At 49.0% G+C, this 21,777-nt stretch overlaps 2 protein-coding genes across 2 annotated transcripts; one reads left to right on the plus strand and one right to left on the minus strand.

Annotated features, from left to right (window-relative positions):
- Window positions 1-1,526: 1,526 nt before the first annotated feature.
- IUM83_04339 (Transcription elongation factor SPT6) lies at window positions 1,527-6,394 on the minus strand (the record flags this gene model as incomplete). The annotated part of the gene is made up of 4 exons (XM_067928409.1): window positions 1,527-5,782; window positions 5,875-6,052; window positions 6,131-6,294; window positions 6,379-6,394. 4 exons carry the CDS (start codon window positions 6,392-6,394, stop codon window positions 1,527-1,529), a joined length of 4,614 nt encoding a protein of 1,537 aa, XP_067792654.1.
- A 477-nt stretch (window positions 6,395-6,871) lies between these two features.
- Window positions 6,872-10,529, plus strand: IUM83_04340 (IPT domain; the record flags this gene model as incomplete). The annotated part of the gene is made up of 6 exons (XM_067928410.1): window positions 6,872-7,556; window positions 7,638-7,958; window positions 9,921-10,055; window positions 10,124-10,134; window positions 10,352-10,399; window positions 10,470-10,529. The coding sequence occupies 6 exons, from the start codon at window positions 6,872-6,874 to the stop codon at window positions 10,527-10,529; spliced, it is 1,260 nt and encodes a 419-aa protein (XP_067792708.1).
- Between the last annotated feature and the right edge of the window lie 11,248 nt (window positions 10,530-21,777).

Below are 21,777 nucleotides of genomic sequence, written 5' to 3' on the forward strand. Positions count from 1 at the left end.
GCAAATTCAGCAATGGCTTTTTCCCGCCGCAACAGTGTGTACGGTTGCGTCATGCACGTATGTATTAATCAAGAGAGGAAAGACAGCCAGCGATACCTGCGCCACGATCCCAGCCGGGATTGATTTCGCGATGAGGACCACAATTTTTTTGAGGGATTGCCATGAGTTTGTACATGTACTAGGTACTGAAATTTGTGACAGAGGATTTGTCCTTGGCAAACTACTGACTCAGTACTTATTGCAAATTGGCATTCCCGACACCCAAGACTGTTTCTCCTCAGTTTGTGCTTTTTAACATCGAACATATCGGTGCAGGAAACAAATCACTGTTAGAAAAGCTGTACGTCTTGATCTGTATGCATCATCGTCTGAATTGCATACAGATCTACGCTCCTGCTGCAGGAGTGCTTACTTTACGAGTATTCCTCCCCACGTTACAGTATCTACATATTTTTTTCTATGGATCAACATGTCAGCTGAGCTTGTTCTACAAATGAGTAAATCAGTAGTCTTACTTGTGCCAAATGCTAAATCTACAGATCTAAGAACGCCGCAACGCGATAATTTGCATTCTGCTTTATTTTGTTTAGATTTTCGCCCTGTGAGTTCAGCACGACCCATTATAACAATAGGCGATTCTATTATGTGTATGGCAACGCGTATGGGGGTGGCGAGTCCATTATGCACCCCAGAGCAAGCTGAGTAGATTTGGACGCTAAAATGAACATTGGGCACCTCTATCCACAATAAATTCAACGACAATGGCCCAACAAACTTGCTAGTCATAAGCTATAATATCCTAATTGTGTTTTGTGAGAAGGATACGTCCCAACAACCGCTTCAGGCATGCTATCAAGCAACAACAACTTTAAAGTACTGAGGTGGGGAGAACGTGATCGCATAATAGTCTTTGCGGAAATTCAACAGTCAAATCATCTGAGCAAATCTCAGTACTTATTACTGATTACTACTGATTACTTTAGTTTTTGTCTGTTCACGAACAGCAAACAGTGTTAGGTACCCAGATTGGCCCAATCATTGGGATAGAGATCGGGTGTTGTCGTCCTCCGTAGCGTGTGTTGGACGGACACGCTCGCGCAAACCGCAGCAGCGAAAAGCTTGCTCGACTCGAGCAGCTCGAGTGTTCTGAGCGCTTTGCTTCAAGATGGTCTCCACAAGTGTGCATTCTTTCGGGCGGATTAGACATGTGTATGGGGTGGTGACCACGCAAAGGCACCATTCATGATCGTAGATTTTTAATTGTACAGTAAGCTTGAACATACAGTGTGTTACTGTAGTGCTGTACGGTATTTTACATGTACTGAAGAACAAATTCATTGAAGGGCATGCCGCTATACAGACGTTTTTATTTTATTTTTCTGAGCTGAATATGATCGGCTGGCTTGGCTCCTGCTGTCGGTCGCGAAGCAATCTGCTTGTGTGATTCTGTATGACTGGTTTCCTGCCGCACGGTCGCCTGTGTCCTAGCATGTGTCATCTTGAATGAACCTTGTGGTTCCTAGACCTTACCAACGGCGACCACCTGCATCGCCTCCACGGCGATCGTCCCAGCGCGAGCTCTGGCGAGGGCGGCCACCGCTACCTGAGTATGGAGCGCTAGAGCGTTGGGCAAACGGTCCGCTGCTCCTATCATTGCTGTTGTATGATGTATTGCGAGAGGAACTTGACGTCGGCACCACAAGCGCTTTCATCTTGAAAAACTGAAGAGCCTGCGATAACGTCGGCAAGATAGACGACTCGATTCGGCCGAAGAACCGGAAGCCTCCCGACTTGACCTCCATGTGGCAACTGCGGGGCGTTTCACGCGCAATATACGTGATTGAGAAGCAGCCAGGGAACTTGCTGTACACGTGCAGAGCGTACGGAATGCGAGACGGGTGCTCCTTCTTCTGCTTGATCAAATCCTCCTCGACGCTTTCTTTCGGGACACCCATGTAGTACTTGTAGCGCACCACATCCTCCACTAAACTGTTCATGGGATCCACAAAGCGAGCGATAAGCTCGTCGATATTCTCGTACTTCTCCTCCTTGATGATCAACGTCTGACCAATGCGCGCTTCCGACGGTTTGTCTTTTTCTTGGATATCGAAGTGACGGTACACACCATCCAGCATTTTCCACGTTAGCGTGAGATGGTCGGTGCCCAGGGTACTGGGGCGAATGACCACTTCTCCGACGGGCTGTTCTCGCAGGTACTGCATCGCAGTCTGACAATTAATGTTGCGGAACAGCGGATGCGCAATTTGTCGCTTTTTACGCCTTGACGGATGACTGCCTTGAACCCGGGTGGCTTGGGTAAACGTAGTCGACGTATCTTCCTCGACAGGGGGTTCGTTCACGAGACGATCAACGCGTTCCATACTGTCGCTCTCCACGAGCTTTGAATTCGTGTATCGCGGGAACCGCTCAGGGTAGAAACACATCGACATATCGATAAGCGAGCGTCGGTTGCATCCTAGCTGCAGCTCGTAGCGACCTTCACGATCTGCTTGGATTGCCAGAATTTTGGCATTCACGGTAATGCCCTTGGGGAAAGTCTGAGGGCGTACGTCCGAGAGATAGTCTGGCAGACGCTCACGGTGGAGACTTGAGCGCATGCCGCTCTGCAAACGGACTCGAACAAATTCGTCACCTGACATGTGCAACAGTGTGGCAGGAACAATCATTCCGATACGCAGCGTCTCCCGCGTCTCACCGTTGAGCAAGAAGAACAGATCTTCATCCTTCGGTACCTGGTACTTCGCACGTTTGTCGAAGTAGGGGTATCGCAACTCGCGCTTGATGTACTCGAGCGTCAGAAGCTTCGGACCCTTCTTCTGAAGCTCTAGACGGCCAGCGTATGCAGACAGATCAAGCTCGGACAGTACATCTTGGATTTCTGCATCGCCTAGACGAGTGTTTGGCGGGGCATTTCGGCTTCGAATCGCAGACGCCGACTGGTACATTGTGTCTTCCACCGCGTACGAATAGTGATTCGGGTCGTACATGTCAATCGTCGAGTTGTTATTGGCATCACCACAGATTTTCACCGCCATGTAATAGCTTTCAGGGTGGATGCGGGTGTCGTCCAACGGATTCAACGGAGCTTCACGCAACGCATCACGCTCACGGATGCGAATAAATCCGGCACAGTTGCGGTATACAATCTTACCTACGAAACCCTTCGAGAGCAGTTCTTGACGTCGTTCAACGTAGTTCTTTGCACGAACCTTGTCTAGTACTGAAGCTGCCTTCGCAGGACCCAAACCACAAATAAACTGCAGTTGGTACGATGTGTGCTTGTGGTTGGCCAGTAAATTGATGTCAACGCCGTACTTGTTAATCACTTGAACGAAAACACGGTCGTACTCCTTGAGAAGAAGATCCTTCACAAGGGAGTGCTGCATCATGTGAACATTCAAGAACAAGAGTTCACGGCCGCGGCTCGGCTCGTTCAATGCAACATTACCCCACATTGCACACAGCTCGGACGCTGGATTCCTTAGGTAACGTCCGAGACCAATTGCAGCACGTACGTACTCGGATTCCTCGGGAAATTCCTGGTCCGCGCGCTTGGAGCGGCTGAACATGTTCGGAACGTCGTCTTTCAGAAAAACAATGTCAAGGAAGTCGTGACCATCTCTGTTTCCAAAGCGAGAAGCATCATCTCGTCCCAGCAAGCGTCGAACTTCATCAACCACTCCACCCATGTCCATACACTTCATACCGGCAGAAACATTAATTACCACCACGTGTGTTTGAGAGTGTTCCGTGAGGAATTTCAGCAACGTGGCAGACAACTTCTGGATATTGTTCAAATCTCGCTTGCAATACCCCTCCGTCTTATCGACCATCTCTCCGTTCACATCCAGAGCTACGATGTGCGCGATCGAATCCATGCTGTTTTCAACCCAGATCGAAACGATGAACGGGTCCACGCCGTCAGCCGGCTCATACGGACGGACGGACAAGCGCTCCCGTAGCGCGTTTCCGCACATTTTCACGACCACATCGCGAGAAGCCACTGTTAGATCACGCTTGAGCTCATTTTCAAATGACAAGATCATGAAACTGTTAATCGCTTCCTGAAGAACGAGGTGACGCTGGCTCTGCCACTCTTCGTCCGAATCATTGCCCTGGGACAGATATATCGGCTCCAGCGGGTCCATTAGGTCTTGTGCCTTCTCGTTAATAATGGTAATTTTCAGCAAGCCTTCCTTTTCAGCTCGAGCGATCTTTAGCCACAGATCTCCGGCTTCAAAGACCTCCAGAACCGGCATCTTCTCAATGTACTGCAGACCGTGACAATAGTGGAACTCGTCAACTTCTTCACGGCCCTTGGCAGTTGCCTCCGTGCTCAAAATGGCGTTCTGGCGGTATAGCTCGCGAATACACTTCCGGACGTTAGGTTCAGCTGCTACCTTACTGGCAGCAATGTGGCGAGCACCCTTCATAACATCATCCACAGTTGGGAATTCCTTCGTTGTATACTTCTGAGCAAGGACGCCAGGACTCTCTTCTGGGGTCGGGACATCACGGATAGAGTCTTCGTGCTCCACGCCAGCCACGATGCCACCAAGCACGGATGCATTCATCGTAAAAGCCAGTGAAACCGGACGCAATCCTGCCTTTGTGCAGATCTGATAGAACGTACGACGGACAGGTCGACGGTATTTGTGATCCGCGCTCTCCTTGTCCTGACCACTGGACTCCTGCGCATCCAGAGCGAAGAACTCGGATAGATCCTTATACGTCTTCTCGTCCGGAGTGCCGAATAACTGCTCGTAACATTTGCGCACAAAGGCTGATTCCTTTGCATTCGAGGAGTCAACCACCCGCTGGATACCGCTCTGGAAAGACCTCCGCTTCCGCTCCAACTTATCCCACTTAACATCGAGATCTAGAATCTCATACAAGTTTTCCGTGTGCAGACCCACCACTTTCCAGTATTCCTTGCAGTAGCGCTGCACAAACGCAGGCTCGAGCTTCTCGTCGTGGTAGAATCGCAAGACAGTGTCAATTGCCGACACAATCTCACCTCGCGACGCTGCAGAGTTACGCTGGTTCCTCCGCTCGAGGTTTTTGATAATAAAATCGCTGATCCATTCGGATTCCTCGGCACGGTCTTCTGCATCCGGGAACTCGCGATTTTTGAAAAGGTACTGGTATCGCTCGGGTAGATCGTTGTCGCGCACAGCAATGACGTCCGAGGTCATCATGTGCTCCTTCAGTACGCTCGGCTCGAATTTCTCCAGCAGGATAGCCTTCTTCGATTTCGCTGGCGTCTCCTCCGGAATTTTGCCGCTGGTGGCCTCCAGGAAGCCGTCCATGTCTCCAAAGAGCTCCTCGGCCTCTCCCATCTGATAGACCGACGGCCCCTGCATGGACGCCGGGATGGGTTCCTGCTTCCTGCGGCGACGTGGTCCCTCGCGACCTTCCTCGTCATCATCCACAATGAATTCATCGATATCGTCACTTTCGTACTCGTCGTTGCCCAGATAATTGTTGGCGCGCTGAGGAGCCGAGTCCTCCTCCTCCTCGTCCGAGTCGCCGAACATGCGGTAGCTCAGCTCGCGCGACATGAGTCCCGAGTCGTCCTCGTTCTTGACCTTGCGCGAGGAGCGGCCCATGTCTTCGTCTTCGCTGTCGCTGTGGGTCGGGCCCGTGTCCATGCCCATGTTCTCGCGCACCAGCATCAGGTCCTCGTCGTCGATCTCCTCCACCTTCTGCTTCAGACGCTTGAGCTTCTTCTCCTTCTTGCGGCGGCGGCGGCGGTGGCGAGCTGCTCGTACGCAGCGCACGGCGTCGACACAACACGTGAGTCAGGCTGTCTCTAAGAAGGACCCTCTGCGGGCCAATGGCAGCCAGGCTTACCGGTCTCCCCGTCGTCGGAGCCCTCGTCGTCCTCGTCGTCCACCACGAAGCCGTCGTTCTCGTACTCGTTGCGGTCCTCTCCGTCGTCGTCATCGTCGTCATCATCGTCCGAGTCGGCGCCGCCCTCTCCGTCGTCGCTCTCGGACGCCATGTCCTCGATGAAGGCCGACTTGGGCTTCTGTGGTAATTAATAGAAACAGCTAAGAAAAAAAAATATTCTAACATAGAGGGGGAGCCATCCAACGGCCGGACGGACCTTCTCGTCCTCGTCGTCGCTGGCGGATCGCTTGGCCTGCTTGCTCTTGCTCTTGCTCTTGCTCTTCTTGCCGCTGAGCTTGCGCTTCTTGCCGCCCTTCTCCTGCTTCACGGCGTCCGAGTCCGAGTCGGACACGGTGGGGGACCCAGCCCCGAACAATTCGTCTACCATAGAGAGCGAAACCCCCAAGTTAGAATCAACGGCCGCCACGGAGGGGGGGAGGGGACGACGCGGGGAGGGCGCCCTACCGTCTGACGTGGTCATGGCCTCGTGGAGCTACCGAGAGGCTGAAGTCTTCCTCTGTCCGAGCCGCTGCTGCGATCCTCCCGTCAGACTGCCTGGTCTCCACTCAACGGACGACGCGGCGCCTTTTACCCTTTGCACAGTCGCCTCTTGATGCTCCCTCCGCCCGTTCACACCGCTCTGCGGCATATACCTACAGAAACGAATATAGATACACTCATCATACAGCATATACAGCAGCAGAGGCTTCCATTGTAAACTTTGCACTAAGCCGAAAATGACAGTACGGGCAGAGAGGCACGGACGGACGTCCTGGCGCCGGAGGCGATGCCGCGCCAATGCGAGCCCTGCAGCCTCGCGACAGCATCTCTCTGCTGTCCTGACGTATCTGTCTGCCGAGTGGCCGCCGTCGGATTGTCGAGGAGGCGTCCGTCCACCGAAAGAAAAGATCGACGGCCTTTCATTCCGCCAAAGACAAAGATACTCAAGCCCGCAATGATGCCCAAGCCGCCCAGCGCCCTCCTCCTCCTCCTTCTGGCCGTGTATCTGCTTGCTGCAGCCGCGGCGGCCCCGAGCGCGTCCCCCAAGCTGCTCTGGTGCGCGAGTCCGCTGTCTCCGGCGTCGCTGGAGGCGAGCGACACGTGGGTGGACGTGCCGGACACCCGCGTGGCGCTGGAGCTGCCGAACGAGGCCGTGGTGCTCGTCTCGTACGACGTGGCGGTCTCGCACGTCTCGGACCCGCAGCCCGAGGGCGTCGCCGTGGCCGAGGTGAGCGAGCTGTCCTTCCGCGTGGCGGTGGACGGCTCGCCGTACCGCCAGTCCGCGACGACGGTGGATGACCGAGAGCCCGTGGTCACGACCGCGAGCGGGTTCCTCGTGCTCGAGATCCCGCGGGGACACCACGACGTGAAGCTGCAGTGGAGGAAGCGCGGGACGCACGTGCTCACGTGGGCGGTGGCCAGCGATATCCTGGACGGGTTTGCGGGTGGACGGAACCTGCTCGTGTCGGCGCAACACCGCTTCATTTGGCACACCCAACCGCTCACCGCAGCCTCCCTGTTGACGGTGAACAGGTGGGAGGCAGTGTCGGATATGGCCTTGAACTTCCGCCTGTCCGAGCCCGCGACGATGCGGTTCTTCTACCAGCTGCCTGTCCGGCCAGAACTGGTTCAGTACTCCCGCGGTTCGTTTTCCCACCTCTGAGCTGCAGTTGCGATGGCTGGGTTTTGACGTTGACATAGCGCTGACTGTGGCTTCTGGACAGATACTGCTGCATACGATGAACTCGAGACGGTGCTCGAAATCAATGGGCTTCGCTATCGAGAGACGGGGTCTTACGGCATCGTGGAGGGCTCCAGAAAGTCGACAGTTCAACTTCAGGGCAGCATTATCATGGACCTGGTGCCGGGCGAGTATAGTGCTGTGTTGTATTGGAAATCGCTTTTGGGATCCAGTCGCCCGTGGTATTCAGCTCCAAATGCTTTGGACGGCTTTGCTATGGGACGCGTGCTGGCGGTAGTAGGCGAATGGAGCATGGACTCGATATCGGTGTACCATTTAGAACAATTTAAACCGACTTCTGTTGGTGAGTGGTCAGATGTTGGAGACTCTGTACTTCAATTCATGCTGCCGAAGGCAACACAAGTCTCACTGAGCTACAATTTACCGCTTTCACAAAGCGACAATCCACAATTCAGTAGCTGGACTGGAGACTCGTGGGATCGCGTGCAGACTCGGCTAGTAATTGATGGGATTTCTTACCGGCATATGTCGTCACTTGTAGACGGAACTGTTCGTGGGATTAAGAATGCAAGAGCGAGCATGGTGCTGCCATTGGCTGGAGGTAGCCACACAGCCAGACTCCAGTGGAAAAATGTAGACGGAAGCCAATGGCGAGCAGTGTCATTTATCACGGATCAATCCTCCTCCTATGCGTCCATATTTATCAGTGTGAATACCTGGAACAACGATCCAAAAATTGTTGCTCCTACGCTCGTTGCGGGGGAGGAGGACGAGATTTTGGAAATCACTGGCATTTCTATTAGTGATACGAATAGTGAGATGGCACTCGACTACGAAGTGACGGTCAGTTTGTCAGTCAAAAACGGTGTCCTCACGTTTGACCCGACGCCTGGGATTACTTTCGGTTCTGGTGATGGCGATCGAAACGAGTACTTGTTGTTTAGCGGGAGCCTCAGCAGCGTGAACGCATTTTTAGCTTCCATCTGGTACCAAAGCTATTTGAATTGGTATGGCGATGACGCACTCCGGATAAAGGTAGTTGACCAAGGCGTGACCGGGTTTACTCCTGCCACTACGGACGAAAGTACTATCGTAATACGTATTGCTTCTGTCAATGATCCACCCCAATTGACTGTGCCGGGAACACAATTTCTGGTTGAAGACCACCAAATTAGCATATTTGGGGTCCGAGTTTACGACGCGGACACCACATTTTCGGACAGTAACTCTACCTTTGAGATACAATTATTCGTGCTAAGTGGCGTAATCGCCCTCGGCTCCACCAAAGGTATAATCCTTGTTGAAGGGGATGGAACAGCCGATCAGCTCCTTCGCTTCCGCGGTGGCTTGTCGGCTGTCAATTCTGCACTATTTGAAATCAGGTACCGACCAGATAAAAACTTCAATTCACGACAACACGTGGAGCAACTGGGAATACGAGTGCGGGATTTCAATTATCTGGACGACACTATCACTGATGAATTTAAAGCTATCCCCCTCGAGATTCAAAGTTCTGATGACTCGGTTTTCATTGTGCCATTAGAGCTATCCGCAATAACTCTCCGTGGATACGCCGTTACACTGTTGGGAGAAGCGACTGGTACTAACGTTTTATTTGTGCGCTTACTGGCAATGACACCCTACGGAGAAATTCAGCTAACTACGCTGACTAGCGAATTCCCAGATGGTGTCGTAAGACTCCCAATTGCTGACCAGCCCTCGAATTGGATAAATCTGAGTGGTCCAGTGGCCGACGTCAGTGATATTTTACAGTCAGTTACATTTGTTCGAGCTCCTTCGTTCTACGGGTACGAGGTCATTTTTATAAGATTAAGTGCTACACCAGAATTTACGATAGTGGAAGACGCGACAATTCAGCTCAACCTGCACTGTGGTAGCACAACCGAGTTGTGGTCAATCGCAGATTTGTCTCCATCTCGCGGGAGGTCCGAAGGAGGGACAACTGTATCTGTGACTGGAAAAAGATTCCGCAGGTGGCCCGATGAAACACTCTATTGTCGATTTGGTCGGAGCCCGCTTGTACCAGCCAAAATTATATCAGATGCACTCCTAAATTGTGTGTCACCTCCACCAAGTCTTGAAATTCCCAAACGAACATTTGTTATGATTACCAACGGAAACGACTTCTTTTCAAATCCAATTCCGTATATGTACGAGGACAGCTGGTCAGTGATCGTTGCTTCCCCAACTGGAGGACCACGAGTTGGAGGGACTTTGGTACTAATTCAAGGGGAAAACTTTCCGAGGGATACAGTTATGCAATGTGCTTTTGGAAATTATACAGTACAGGTGCGATATTTGTCGTCAACCACTGTTTCGTGCGAGTCGCCCAAGGCATCCCGTGATACATTAAACGTCAGCGTACGGTTAACAACCAACAACCAAGAATTTTCACAACCCCTTACGTTTACGTATCGAGGTAAACGGAGCTTGCTATATTCGCGATACTCGCGATTTGTACAGCTACTAACTGTTTGTTATCGTTAGATTCACCGGAGGTTTATGCCATACATCCACCGTACGGAAGTTCAAGTGGGGGCGACACAATTGCGATAACAGGCGCCAACTTTTTTCCAGATGAGCAAGCAAACTGTGTATTTAATGACACTATCGTCACTGGACTATCCTTCAAGTCGTCGAGATTGGTCTTGTGCCTATCCCCAATAGTACCCGATGACGAAGTAGCTGAGCCATGGGATGTGAGCGTTGCTGTAGTATTTGAAGGGGTTCGGTACGAAGCGCCTGAAAATTTCACCATTTATGGTACGTTGCTCGATACTTCCCAGTATTATTTCCCGCTAGAATTCTTAGCTGAATTGTATTCTCTATCCAGCTGTACCAACCGTATCAAGATCAACACCTGCATTTATCACGGGAAGCGGTGACATACTAACTGTAAGTGGATCGTACTACCAGAATGTAAGCTCACTCTCGTGTTACTTTACCGATGGTGCGGAAGGTATTAGTAGCCCAGCAAGTTTCATCAACTCTTCACGGGTATTATGTCAAGTCCCTACGTTATCAAACTCTGGAGAATGGGTTGGACTTCGTGTATCTCTTCATAATGGAGTTAACGAACAAGTACCATCGCCCCAGCTTCCTTTTTTGATTCGTTATGCTCCACTTCCAACAATGGTGTCTATCGACCCACTCACGCTGCCGCGGGTAGGGGGATCCACCCTTACTATTCTGGGCCGTGGAATGATGGATTTTCATAATCTGCGATGCAATTTTGTTGGCTCAGGATGGACATGGATCACGGTGAAATCACCGACATTAGCGGTTTGCACTTCTCCATTCATATTGCAAAATGGATCCTTTTCACACCAAGTATTGCAAATAGAGAGCAGTCTGTCACAAAATATCATTTTGGCTGTTTTTGAATACGTGGTCGTTGAGCCAATCGAGATCAAGCGAGTGACTCCTGTGCTGGGACTCGTGGTTGGTGGGACAAATCTAACACTTCTAACTGACAGCAATAATCTTTTGAGCGTGCTGGAGTACACGTCGTTGTATTGTGGTTTTGGCCCCATCATTGTGCTTGCAACTGGACTAAACAACTCAGCGCTTTCATGTCGTACCCCTTCTGTATACAAGCCGTTAACAGTGCCTGTGACGATCTGGACTGGCACAACACCGTTACATTCAACACGTAGTACGACATTTTTTACTTTCATGGATGCCATTATGCTAGAAGACATTACTCCATCTCGTGTTAGCAGCTCAGGTGGAGTTATGGTGAGTGTGTTCACTACCGACTTCGTTCCGGATGGTCTAAGTTGCTCATTTGGATCAATCGTCGTTCCAGCCACGGTTTTTTCAAATTGCATGGTGGGCTGTGTATCCCCACCTCATCCAGAAGCTTTCGTTCCGCTTCGCCTGGTCAACGACAATCGCGTTGTGATGACTGAAAACGCACTAGTGGTTGAGTTTTACTCGTTCACCAATTCAATTTCAATTTCCCCATCGAATGGAGTTGTGTATTCGAGAACTGTGATCGGTATTGAGATGGAAGGCTTGACCTCTGCTCTCAATGTCGCGTGTGCATTCCGGTGCGAAAGTGAATCCTCTTCAGCACTTTCTGACGCTACAATAGCCTCCACTGGTTTAGCAGAATGCTATATCCCAACTGACAAGTTTTCACCGCCTTCCAAATTGTACTTTTCGGTTAGCATCGACGGCATTAATGTGGTTGAGGAAATGATTATATTTCTGGTGCCCGATCTGATAGTAAAAACAATATCTCCAGTCATTGGAATTGTCGGTCGAACAAACCTCATTCGAGTAGAGGTGGAACCTGCAATGTCAGCCACAGCACAAAACTACGTCTGCGATTTTGGCGGAATTATGGTGAGTGCTCGAAATCTAGCGGGTGCGTCCTTCGAATGCTTATCACCAAGCTTCAATTCTACAATGGCGATCCCAATGAGTATCACGGGTAACGGCATCGATTTTTTTTCGTCGATAACCGAAGGAGAAGAAATGTTTCGCGTAGTGCGACAGCCATCTGTGTACTCCTTCTGGCCTCAGGTGGGATCCGTGAAAGGCGGAACTAAGGTGTTGCTGAGGGGTGACGATTTTAGTGAGCAGATAAACTTTATGTGTAGCTTCAATGATGTACACGTAGCAGCAAAATGGCATAATGCTACCCAATTGGCGTGCATCACACCCCCGAATACGCAAGAACATGGCTTCGCAAGTTTGACGCTTTCAGATGCTCATAGTAACTTTCGGATCAACCTTCAGCGAAACTTTTGGTACACACGAGATATTCATGTAAAAGGCTTGTCACCACCCTCAATTCCGATGAATTTCAAAGGAGTGATCCGTGTCTTTGGAGACCACCTTCCTTCGTCGCCGTTTTGGCGATGCCGGGTCGATTCAGCTTCAGAGGAAGGGACTTGGATTTCCGATACCGAGGTGCTGTGTCCCATCAATCCTCCTTCACTCCCAGGAAATAAGAACAGCACAGTTTCTATTAGCCTTAATGGCCAAGATTGGAGCGCGGCCTTTCCTATAGAGATTACCCCCAACTTTACGGTGCACTCTGTTGAACCGCAATTCTTCTCGTGTTCGAGTACAGATCCGCTGCTTGTCGTTGGAACTGGTTTTTCAAAAGACTCAAGGATGGCATGCTTCTTCGATGGGACACCTGTACCTGCATTGTATGTGGACGACACCCAGCTGTCATGCCGCCCACCCTTTATCTCCAACGCTTCAACAATAGGCGTCGCCATTTCGGGATACGACGGATTCATCGCTGATGAAACCATTTTCGTCTCATGTCATCGCACACCCGTGATTCAACACGTCCAGCCTAGCAGCAGCAGCTCATCTGGTGGAACAACCGTTACTGTCGCATTGCAGGACCCGGTAGATTTACATAATGTGGAGAACATTCGATGCTGTTATGGTCCAGGTATTTGCTCCTTAGCTTCGATGGTAAACGCGTCAACGCTGCAGTGTGTGACACCTGCACTGGACGCAGGACGAAGCTTTTTGAAAATACTATTGGGGTCAAAGTACGGAGACTCCGTTAACTCCACTGTAGCGAACTTTTATGTTATGGCTGAGCCGCAGATATCGAAAGTACTTCCGCTACATGCACTTTTGACTCCCGGTTTGAGTATATCTGTGTACGGCGGCCCCTTTGTCAATATCGACGGGTTGATGTGCATCTTACTCAGAGGGAGTGAGAAATATCCGTTGTCCGCTCATTGGCGTTCCGAAGGTCTTGTTACTTGTTTGTTAGCGGAAGGCGAAATTGAAACGTCCTCAGCCCCTGTTGAAGCCCAAATGCTCCTTACACTCAACGGACATGATTTCATAGACACGGGATTTAATGTAACCTTGCTTCATCCGCCTGACCTACGAGAAGCGACAATTGCAAGTATGGATTCACAGCAATTAATAGCGTTGGTTGGCTACAATTTTGACGATAATTTGAATCTCCTGTGCAAGTTTGAATCCTCGGGTAAGTCTATGGTAACTCCAGCTAAAGTTGTAAATTTAACGCTGATGAACTGTGAACCTCCGTCATGGAACGTCGGTAGTGAGCTTACTCAAGTTAGTGTGTGGTCGCCAAGCAGTGGGGAAATAGGCCGGGCCGAAACAATTCAAGATACTACTTTTACTGTGAACGGAATATCGTGGGGTTTACAGCCTAGCATTGGACCGATTCGACATGGGGGTTTCGTGCGGCTTAACATGAGCGGGCTTCGACCAAATAGCAACCCATCCAACTGGAAGTGCTGCTTTAGTAAGGTGTGGTGCTCACGACCATATCAAGAGACGATCAATGGACCTTGGTTGGTTATGCTACCAATTATGAATGTATCCGGGTTAGTGACAGTCTCGTTGGAGGAAAATGGAAGGGCGGTTACTGAGCAAAATGCATGGTTTTACTTTGCCAACCCCCCTCAAGTATTGGCAATCATGCCTTCTTCAGGAAGCATCAATGGCGGTGATGTCATTTCCGTTCAGGGAGAAGGATTTTCGCTTGTATCAAATTTGCATTGCCGGTTTGGTAACCTCTCGGTAGAAGCCTTCTCGGTGAGTGATAACCAGGTGTTGTGTATTTCTCCACCGCAGATCTCAAAACCGCTTGCTAGTCACGGCGTCAAATTTGATATTACTTACACAGATTTAAGCTTAAATTCTTCTTTTGAGAGGGTAGCGGACAACAGCCGAGCACTGCAATTCGATTTCGTGGTTATTCCTGTGGTTACAAATGTATACGTGAGCCGCGATGGAGATAATAGCGGAGGATACGATTTGACGATCACCGGATCTCAATTTCTTGATGTGAAAACGTTGGTATGCCAGATCAATCTCGATGTGGTGGCTGCCCGCGTAGTAGACCCCAGCACGGTTGTTTGCTCCAGTTATGGGAGTATCCTCGGTCAAAACATTACTGTTTCTGTTTCTAATGACGGTGCATTTTTCTCTCAAGAAACTATTACCTTAGTGGATGCAGTAAAATCACTTCGTATTTCTCGATTATCACCAACGCTTGGATTGGCTCGACGAAGTACCAATGTATCGCTACTCGGAGATATATTTTCCGACGAACCTCTTGACTGTGTCCTAGGATGGGACGACAAGCAGTATCTTGTCCGAGCTGCACCCATTAATCAATCTAGTGTAAGTTGCGAAATGCCCGAATGGGTAGGACATGGCTTGATGGAGCTTCCAGTATCCCTTCAATCGAAGTCAGGTGCAGTACGAAGTAACACGCTACTGTATCGCTACATTCCGGATATGATCATTTCCTCCATTACGCCGTCTCGTGCTGTTGTGGGTACACCTGCACAATTTACGATCAAGGGCGGACCATTCGTGTTCAGGAATGAAATGAATTGTGTATTACAGCCAAGTCGGTCCAACAACTCTGCACTGGCTTCTCGCATAATATGGAAATCGCCTCACGAAAGCATTTGTGTCGTGTCAGCTGCTACTTACCCGGGTACCTATCAGATTGGAATCGCACAAGGTGGAGTTAATATTATCTTTGCGAACGCATCCATCGAACTCGTGAATATGCCCGAGGTCGTTGCGGCTACCCCTCGTCAAGGACCTTCGGGTGGGAATACGACAGTAGTGCTAGTGGGCCACTATTTCTCTGAAGACATGTCGTGCTGCTTTAGCAGTTCCTGTATCCCACTAGTTGTTATGAATGAATCTAGTGCAAGATGCTGGAGCCCTCCTCATACAACGGGAATTGTTCCAGTGACCCTATATTCTGATGTGGTAGGCCATATAGCCACTGGAATTATGTTCAAGTACTTCGGCATGGCGCATATTGATGAGCTTATCCCCCCCGTTATTGTGGTCGGCGCTCAACAACCAAAGGCGCTTGTTGTTGTTGGAGCCAACTTCGATTCTGATTCAGTTCTTGCTTGTCGTTTCGGAGATATGGCGATCACCCCACTACCCGTGCTTGGGCAAAATAGTACAAGCATTACATGCCCTCTTCCACTTATTCCAAAGGAAGTGTATTCCACTGTAGTAGAGATTGGAATCATGACATCCGCCGAACCGACAGCTACTCCGATTGCTCGAGTCTACGTTGAGTTGCTTGAAACCTCAGTGATCTCAAACATTGCTCCGGAGGTGTCCACACCCAGTGAGGATATGATATTCGAGCTACGAGGGACGTTTTCTTTTGCATCAGAAAACGTAATATGTGAGTTCAACTGTATAAACGACGCTGGCCGATCAGTGGAGACTGGCCAGGTTCTCATCTCAACAGCAGACTTTGTAGAATGCAAGTTGACTGGAGTTTCCCACCCGCTAGGAACATGCGAGGTATCTCTTTCTCAGAATGGTATCCAAGTTTCGAGAAATAGTTTGGAGATTTTGATACGCCACCCGATATCAATACGTCAAATTACACCCTCTTCAAGTACGGCAGCTGGTGGAACCGTACTGAGCATTGAGGGATCAGGGTTCAAAGACAACATTCAGCCTCAGTGTCATTTTGGTCCTTCGATCGCTGTGATAGCAGCAGTCGCTTCAAGTAGCAAATTGACTTGCTCGACACCTGTTTTGCGAGCATCTAACATAACGAATGTTGTAGATGTGTGGGTTTCTCTTGGGACTATCGAGTCTATGCCACTACCATTCACGTTCTATGCTCCAGTCTACATCCGTGAATTGTCACCAGCATTCGGCCCTGTAGATGGGGGCACACGGTTAGCAGTTATAGGAACTAATATTATACCGGAGATAGATATACGGTGCTTGTTTGACGGTGCAACCTCGGTGACTCCTCAGGCGGTTATGCTAGGAACGGTATGGTGTATAACGCCGCCATTGAAAAAGGGAGCACACATGGTGGAGCTCACTGTTCAAGACGACTACCGAATTTCAAATAACTTCGTACAATACGAAGCTGTTTCACGCGAGCAAATATTTCAAGCTGACCCTTCTCGTGGTATTCAAACTCAAAGTGCTGAAAGAAAAATACGCGTGACCGGTGAAAACTTTATTGATTCGGCAAATTTAACATGCACGTTCGACGATGTTGCATCGCCAGGAACGGATTTCATATCACCATCCGAGATCGAGTGCATGGTTCCGTTTACTAGGTTAGGTGTCAAGCATGTCCGCGTTTCGAACAACGGTATCGATTTCTCGAAATCAACAGTGGCGTATGAGGTGCTACCAAGGATGTCAATTGCTGAAATTTCACCTCGTCACGGATCATTTTTGGGTGGTACAGTTGTGACGCTGACAGGTGTGTTCGGCAACTACACAGGAATTGAATGTGTGTTTGGTGGAAGAGGCGTGGCGGCCCGGCTTGTTAACATGTCGAGCATTGAGTGCACTACACCACCTGGAGAACTGAATGAGAGTGTGTTGGTCACTGCTCGCGTTTATAACACGTTTGCTCACGTCGACGATTACGTTGATCCACGCTTTCTCTACGAAGCAGGGCCTGTCGTGACTGAAATAACACCTTCAGTTATATCGCAGTCGTCCATGCGAATTAATGTGTTAGTGATCGGATCAGGACTGAACGTAGCCGAGTTGGTGGGGTGTCAATTTTCGGAACAGCCTATTTCTCCTTTATACCGCAATGACGAACATGTGTGGTGCGAGTTTGATGCTCATTTAACTGGTGAATACGACTTGGCGTTGATCTCAGCGAGTAACACTTTCAAAATCATTCCTACACACCAAAACGTTCAAGTTATTCCACCTATTCACCCGATGAATATATCACCGGTCCAGTTTGATGAGAAAGGTGGAGCGGAGGCTGTGATATCCACGTTGAATATTTCTACTACGGCGAATTCATTTCGCTGTATGTTTGGGAACACAACGGTTAAGGCTTTGTTGATATCAGACTCTGCTCTCAGGTGTATGACACCACGAATGCCTCCTGGTCATGTATCCCTCCGCCTGAGCCAAGATGATTTTTCTTGGTCTGAGACAGCACTTGACATTGTAGTGTTTGCAACGCCGGTGCTGTTTGAAGCCTATCCAAATCGTTCGGTTGCTGCTGGAGGGAATACTATCATGGTGTTTGGCACGAACTTTAGGAGTTTTCCCGACATCAAATGTCTATTCGGTGATTCGAATACTCCAGCTATAAGAGTGAATGAATCGGTGGTAAAGTGCGTCACTCCGAGTATTATTACATCAGGCGTAGTCCCCCTTGGAGTTAGCTTAAATGGCATCGAAACAAGTGGTAATATGCTGGAAATGGCGTTTTACGATTTACCCGGTGGATTACAGATTCGATCGGTCAAGGAAATGGGCGATGGGCGATGGATTGCAATAATTGATGGAACCAATGTTTCTGTAGAAGAAAAATATGAGTGCCGCTATAATGACATTTCCGGGTCCGGAACGATTCGTAAGGTAACCGATCATGGGATGGAATGCGTGACTGACTCACAATTACAAGTACAGCGCCCGAATCTTTTGACAATTACTCTATATGATGAGCTGCTGCTTCGCCAAGATATCTCGAAAAACGCAGGATGTCCGAATTCTGTGTATGGGCTTTCGACAACATTGTTGCGGCCAGGTCGAAGTCATTCCGTTTTGTTGTTTGGTTTTCGATTCCATCCTTCAATGAAGCTAGCCTGTCATATTGGCCAAGCAAGCGTCCCTGGCTTTGTGCGCTCTGAACGGGCAATGTCATGCCTACTTCCAAATATTATACCTGGAAACTACACGCTTCGAGTTACATGCGCGGCAGGCACAGAGCTACTGGGTATGTTTCCAATTGTATACGCTCACCCACCTCGTGTTATACGTTTTGGTCCTGAAGTGGTCCCTGCAGGTGGTATTTTCCACGTCGATTTTATTGGAGAAGGATTTGCCCAAGATGATCTGCTTTATTGCATCTTTGGGACGGCAGCAATGCGTGTCCAGGCGTCTTTTATTTCATCCTCTCACATAAGGTGCTTGACCCGTCGAAACTGGATTGCCGGTGAAATTCAGCTTGTTGTAGTTCTCGAAATGCACGACGGACGCACTGAGGTTATACATCAATCTCTGTTCACTTTCATTAACACGATCACAGAAAATGCTGTTTTAAATCCAGACCTTGGTTCTGTATTAGGTGGGTATCTTGCCACACTTGCTGTGAACAACGCTTCATGGATAAGATATGGAAATCTTACTTGTAAGTTTTCCGGAGTGGAGACCCCATTTTATGCCACAGTAGACGGATCCGTCAATTCAGGAATGCTGCAATTCGTTGTTCCTCGATTAAAAGCTGGATTATATTCTGTCCAGATATCGCCAAATGGCCGCGACTACGACTCAACTAGCAGGTTGTTTACCGCGCATTCGCCAATCCAAGTAGAAAGGGTTGATCCTCCCTTTTCAATGGCTACACAGAAGTTGAAGCTTACCATCTCTGGAAAAGGGTTCCAGCGCTGGATGAAATTGAGGTGTGGCTTTCGAGGTGTACTAGAATTGGACTGGGTCTCCTCAGTTGCAGAATACATCTCAGACACAGTGGTGGTTTGTGAAGCGCCTAGCCATAAGCCCATGATGGGACATTTTCAATTGCTGCCAACAACTTCTCTGTTATTCCCTGAGCTGATGCTTCCATTTAATTACAAGCAAGAAGTTGTACTTTACTCCATTACGCCTGATAGGGGCAGCACAAGAGGCGATACTGTTGTTGACATTGTCGGTCAGGGTTTTTCTAGAGATCTCGATATCAGGTGTCTCATCCAGAGCGAAGCCTCGAGTGTAACTTTTGTGAATGCGACTTTGATACGATGCCGAACACCGGCTTCTCGAGCTATGACAGTTCCTATACGGTTTTCGTTTGGCGACAAAAACGTACTTCAGGAACACTTTATGTTTACTTACTTGCCACCGATCGATGCGCAGAACGCATCCAGGTATCCCAACGACGAATTATCTATCACGAGTAAGAAAACAAAAATGCTATATGAGCCAAAGCCTATGATAAATTTTATTGAACCCGCGTCTGGCTGGATTCGTGGTGGGACAAGAATTTCGGTTCATGGGTCAAGGATGGCGTTTTCCCAATATATTGAGTGCGTATTCGGAAATGCCACGGTGTACGCAACGTTTGTATCTGCCCAGAAGTTGGTGTGCATTTCACCCGAATTTGTAAGACCTGAACGCACCACCTTCTTTGTTAGATCCGATGGAGATCCATGGGATGTGGTTAGACCACTTTGGTTTGACGTCTTCGCATTTCCAACGATTCGCTCGATGAAACCGCAGTTTGGGGATGTTCGTGGGGGGACCAACGTCGTAATAAGTGGGAATTTCTCCGATTTTCTGACACAGACAAATGAAGCACTATTCTGCTTGTTTGGTGAAGTTGGATTCACTCTTTTACAATTTAACAATGTGCTCGAAATGGAATGCACGTCGCCAGCTTCAACACATCCGGCGGCCGTGAATATGGGTGTGTTTTTTACTATGGACGACGTGATTAATCTGCCCTACGCATTCTATTATACTGTAGCGCCTGAGTTTAATTACCTCACCCCATCTATTATCAGTGAAGCCATGGATGGGTTCGTGACAATATCGGGAGCTGGATTTATCGACTCCAACGCCAGCTTTTGCATCTACGGTGCTGCTCCTGAAACGCGTCAGTTACTGGTGTACGTTAGTGCAGTCGAGATTCGTTGCCCTCTTCCACGCCTTCAGCCTGGTTTGATAGAAATTAGTGTGAGTCTAAATGGCGCTGAAGCTTTGTCAACAGGTCTCACATTGACCGTCAAAGCTAAGCCGACGCTACTGAGTATGACGCCACAGGTGGACACCGTTTACGGTGGCGCAGTGGTAGAATTCGCTGGGTTGAACTTATTTTTCACCAATTCACTCAGTTGTTTGTTCGGATCAACGGTATCAGATGCAGCCTTGCGAAATGGGAAAATTACTTGCAAAGTCCCACCATCTGCATCACTCGTTATCGGTTCCCGAGTCAACGTTTCGTTGATAAGTGATACCACAAAATACGCCTCAGAGACGTTTGCGTTGGCATACATGCTGGTGCCTCGAATTACAAGTTTTCACGTTATGCCTGATCTGAGCAATGGTACCCAAGGATTACATATTTGCTTCTCGAACACATCGTCACCTACATTTATGAGGCTCGATAAATATGACGACGAGATAGAAACGACAAGTATCGTGGTGGTCAGTGCTGGTAAAGCTTTGAACGAGTCGTGCCAAATGTTTGATGCAGGGAGCTCTGCTGAAGACTGCTGGGCAGGATGCCAACTGTTGATATCCGTCAATAATCAGACCTTTTCGCGATCGGGAAAGTATATTAAATTATCCCCAATAGTTCAAATACTGGAAGCAACACCGTTGTACAGCTCTTTCCGCGGGAAGGAAGTGGTTCGCATAAGGGGCCAGCACTTGAATCCTTTGGTGACACTATACTGCGTATTTGACGGAAATCTGAGCTCCGAGATAACATCAATCACCGAACAGTATGCTGAGTGTAAAACGCCTTCTCGCTCAGCTGGAACGGTGACCTTGCAGATCGTTGGAGTTGCGGGGACAGATAATATTCAAACACTAAGATCATACAATTTCACGTTTGTTGGTGCTATGGAAATCGCAAATGCGAGCCCCCTGGTGGGGCTAGCGCGTGGTGGAACTCAATTAGTAGTTCGTGGAAAAGGATTCATTGCTCATCCTGAACTTCGTTGCCAATTTGGAGAGCTTTATGTTTCTGCAAAATACGTAAATGCATCTACTGTGAGGTGTATCAGTCCTCCAAGGTTTAAAGGAGCGAATGAAGTTCCGCTCGCAATATCGTTGGGGCAGACGTCAACGCTTATGGCTGATACTACTCCAGTAACTTTCTTGTATTTTGACACTCCACTGATTCAGGGTATTGTGCCATCAAGCGGTATGTACAACAAGTACCACACGGTTAAGATATCGGGTACTGGATTTGAGTCAAACATGATAATGAAGTGCCGCTTTGGGAAGCTAATTGAGAGTGTTCCAGCAGTCGTCGTGTCCAATAATGAACTTACTTGTACGATTCGATTGAATTCAACCAGAGCTCTGATGCAAAATCAAATCCTTCCGATTGGATTAAGTCTAAGGGGCGAAACATCCTTTGAAACTGGATATAGCTTTACCATCTTCGAACCCGTTGTGCTGACGAT

This window comes from Phytophthora cinnamomi (genome assembly GCF_018691715.1).
Source record: "Phytophthora cinnamomi strain GKB4 chromosome Unknown Contig33, whole genome shotgun sequence".
Lineage (NCBI taxonomy): Eukaryota > Oomycota > Peronosporomycetes > Peronosporales > Peronosporaceae > Phytophthora > Phytophthora cinnamomi.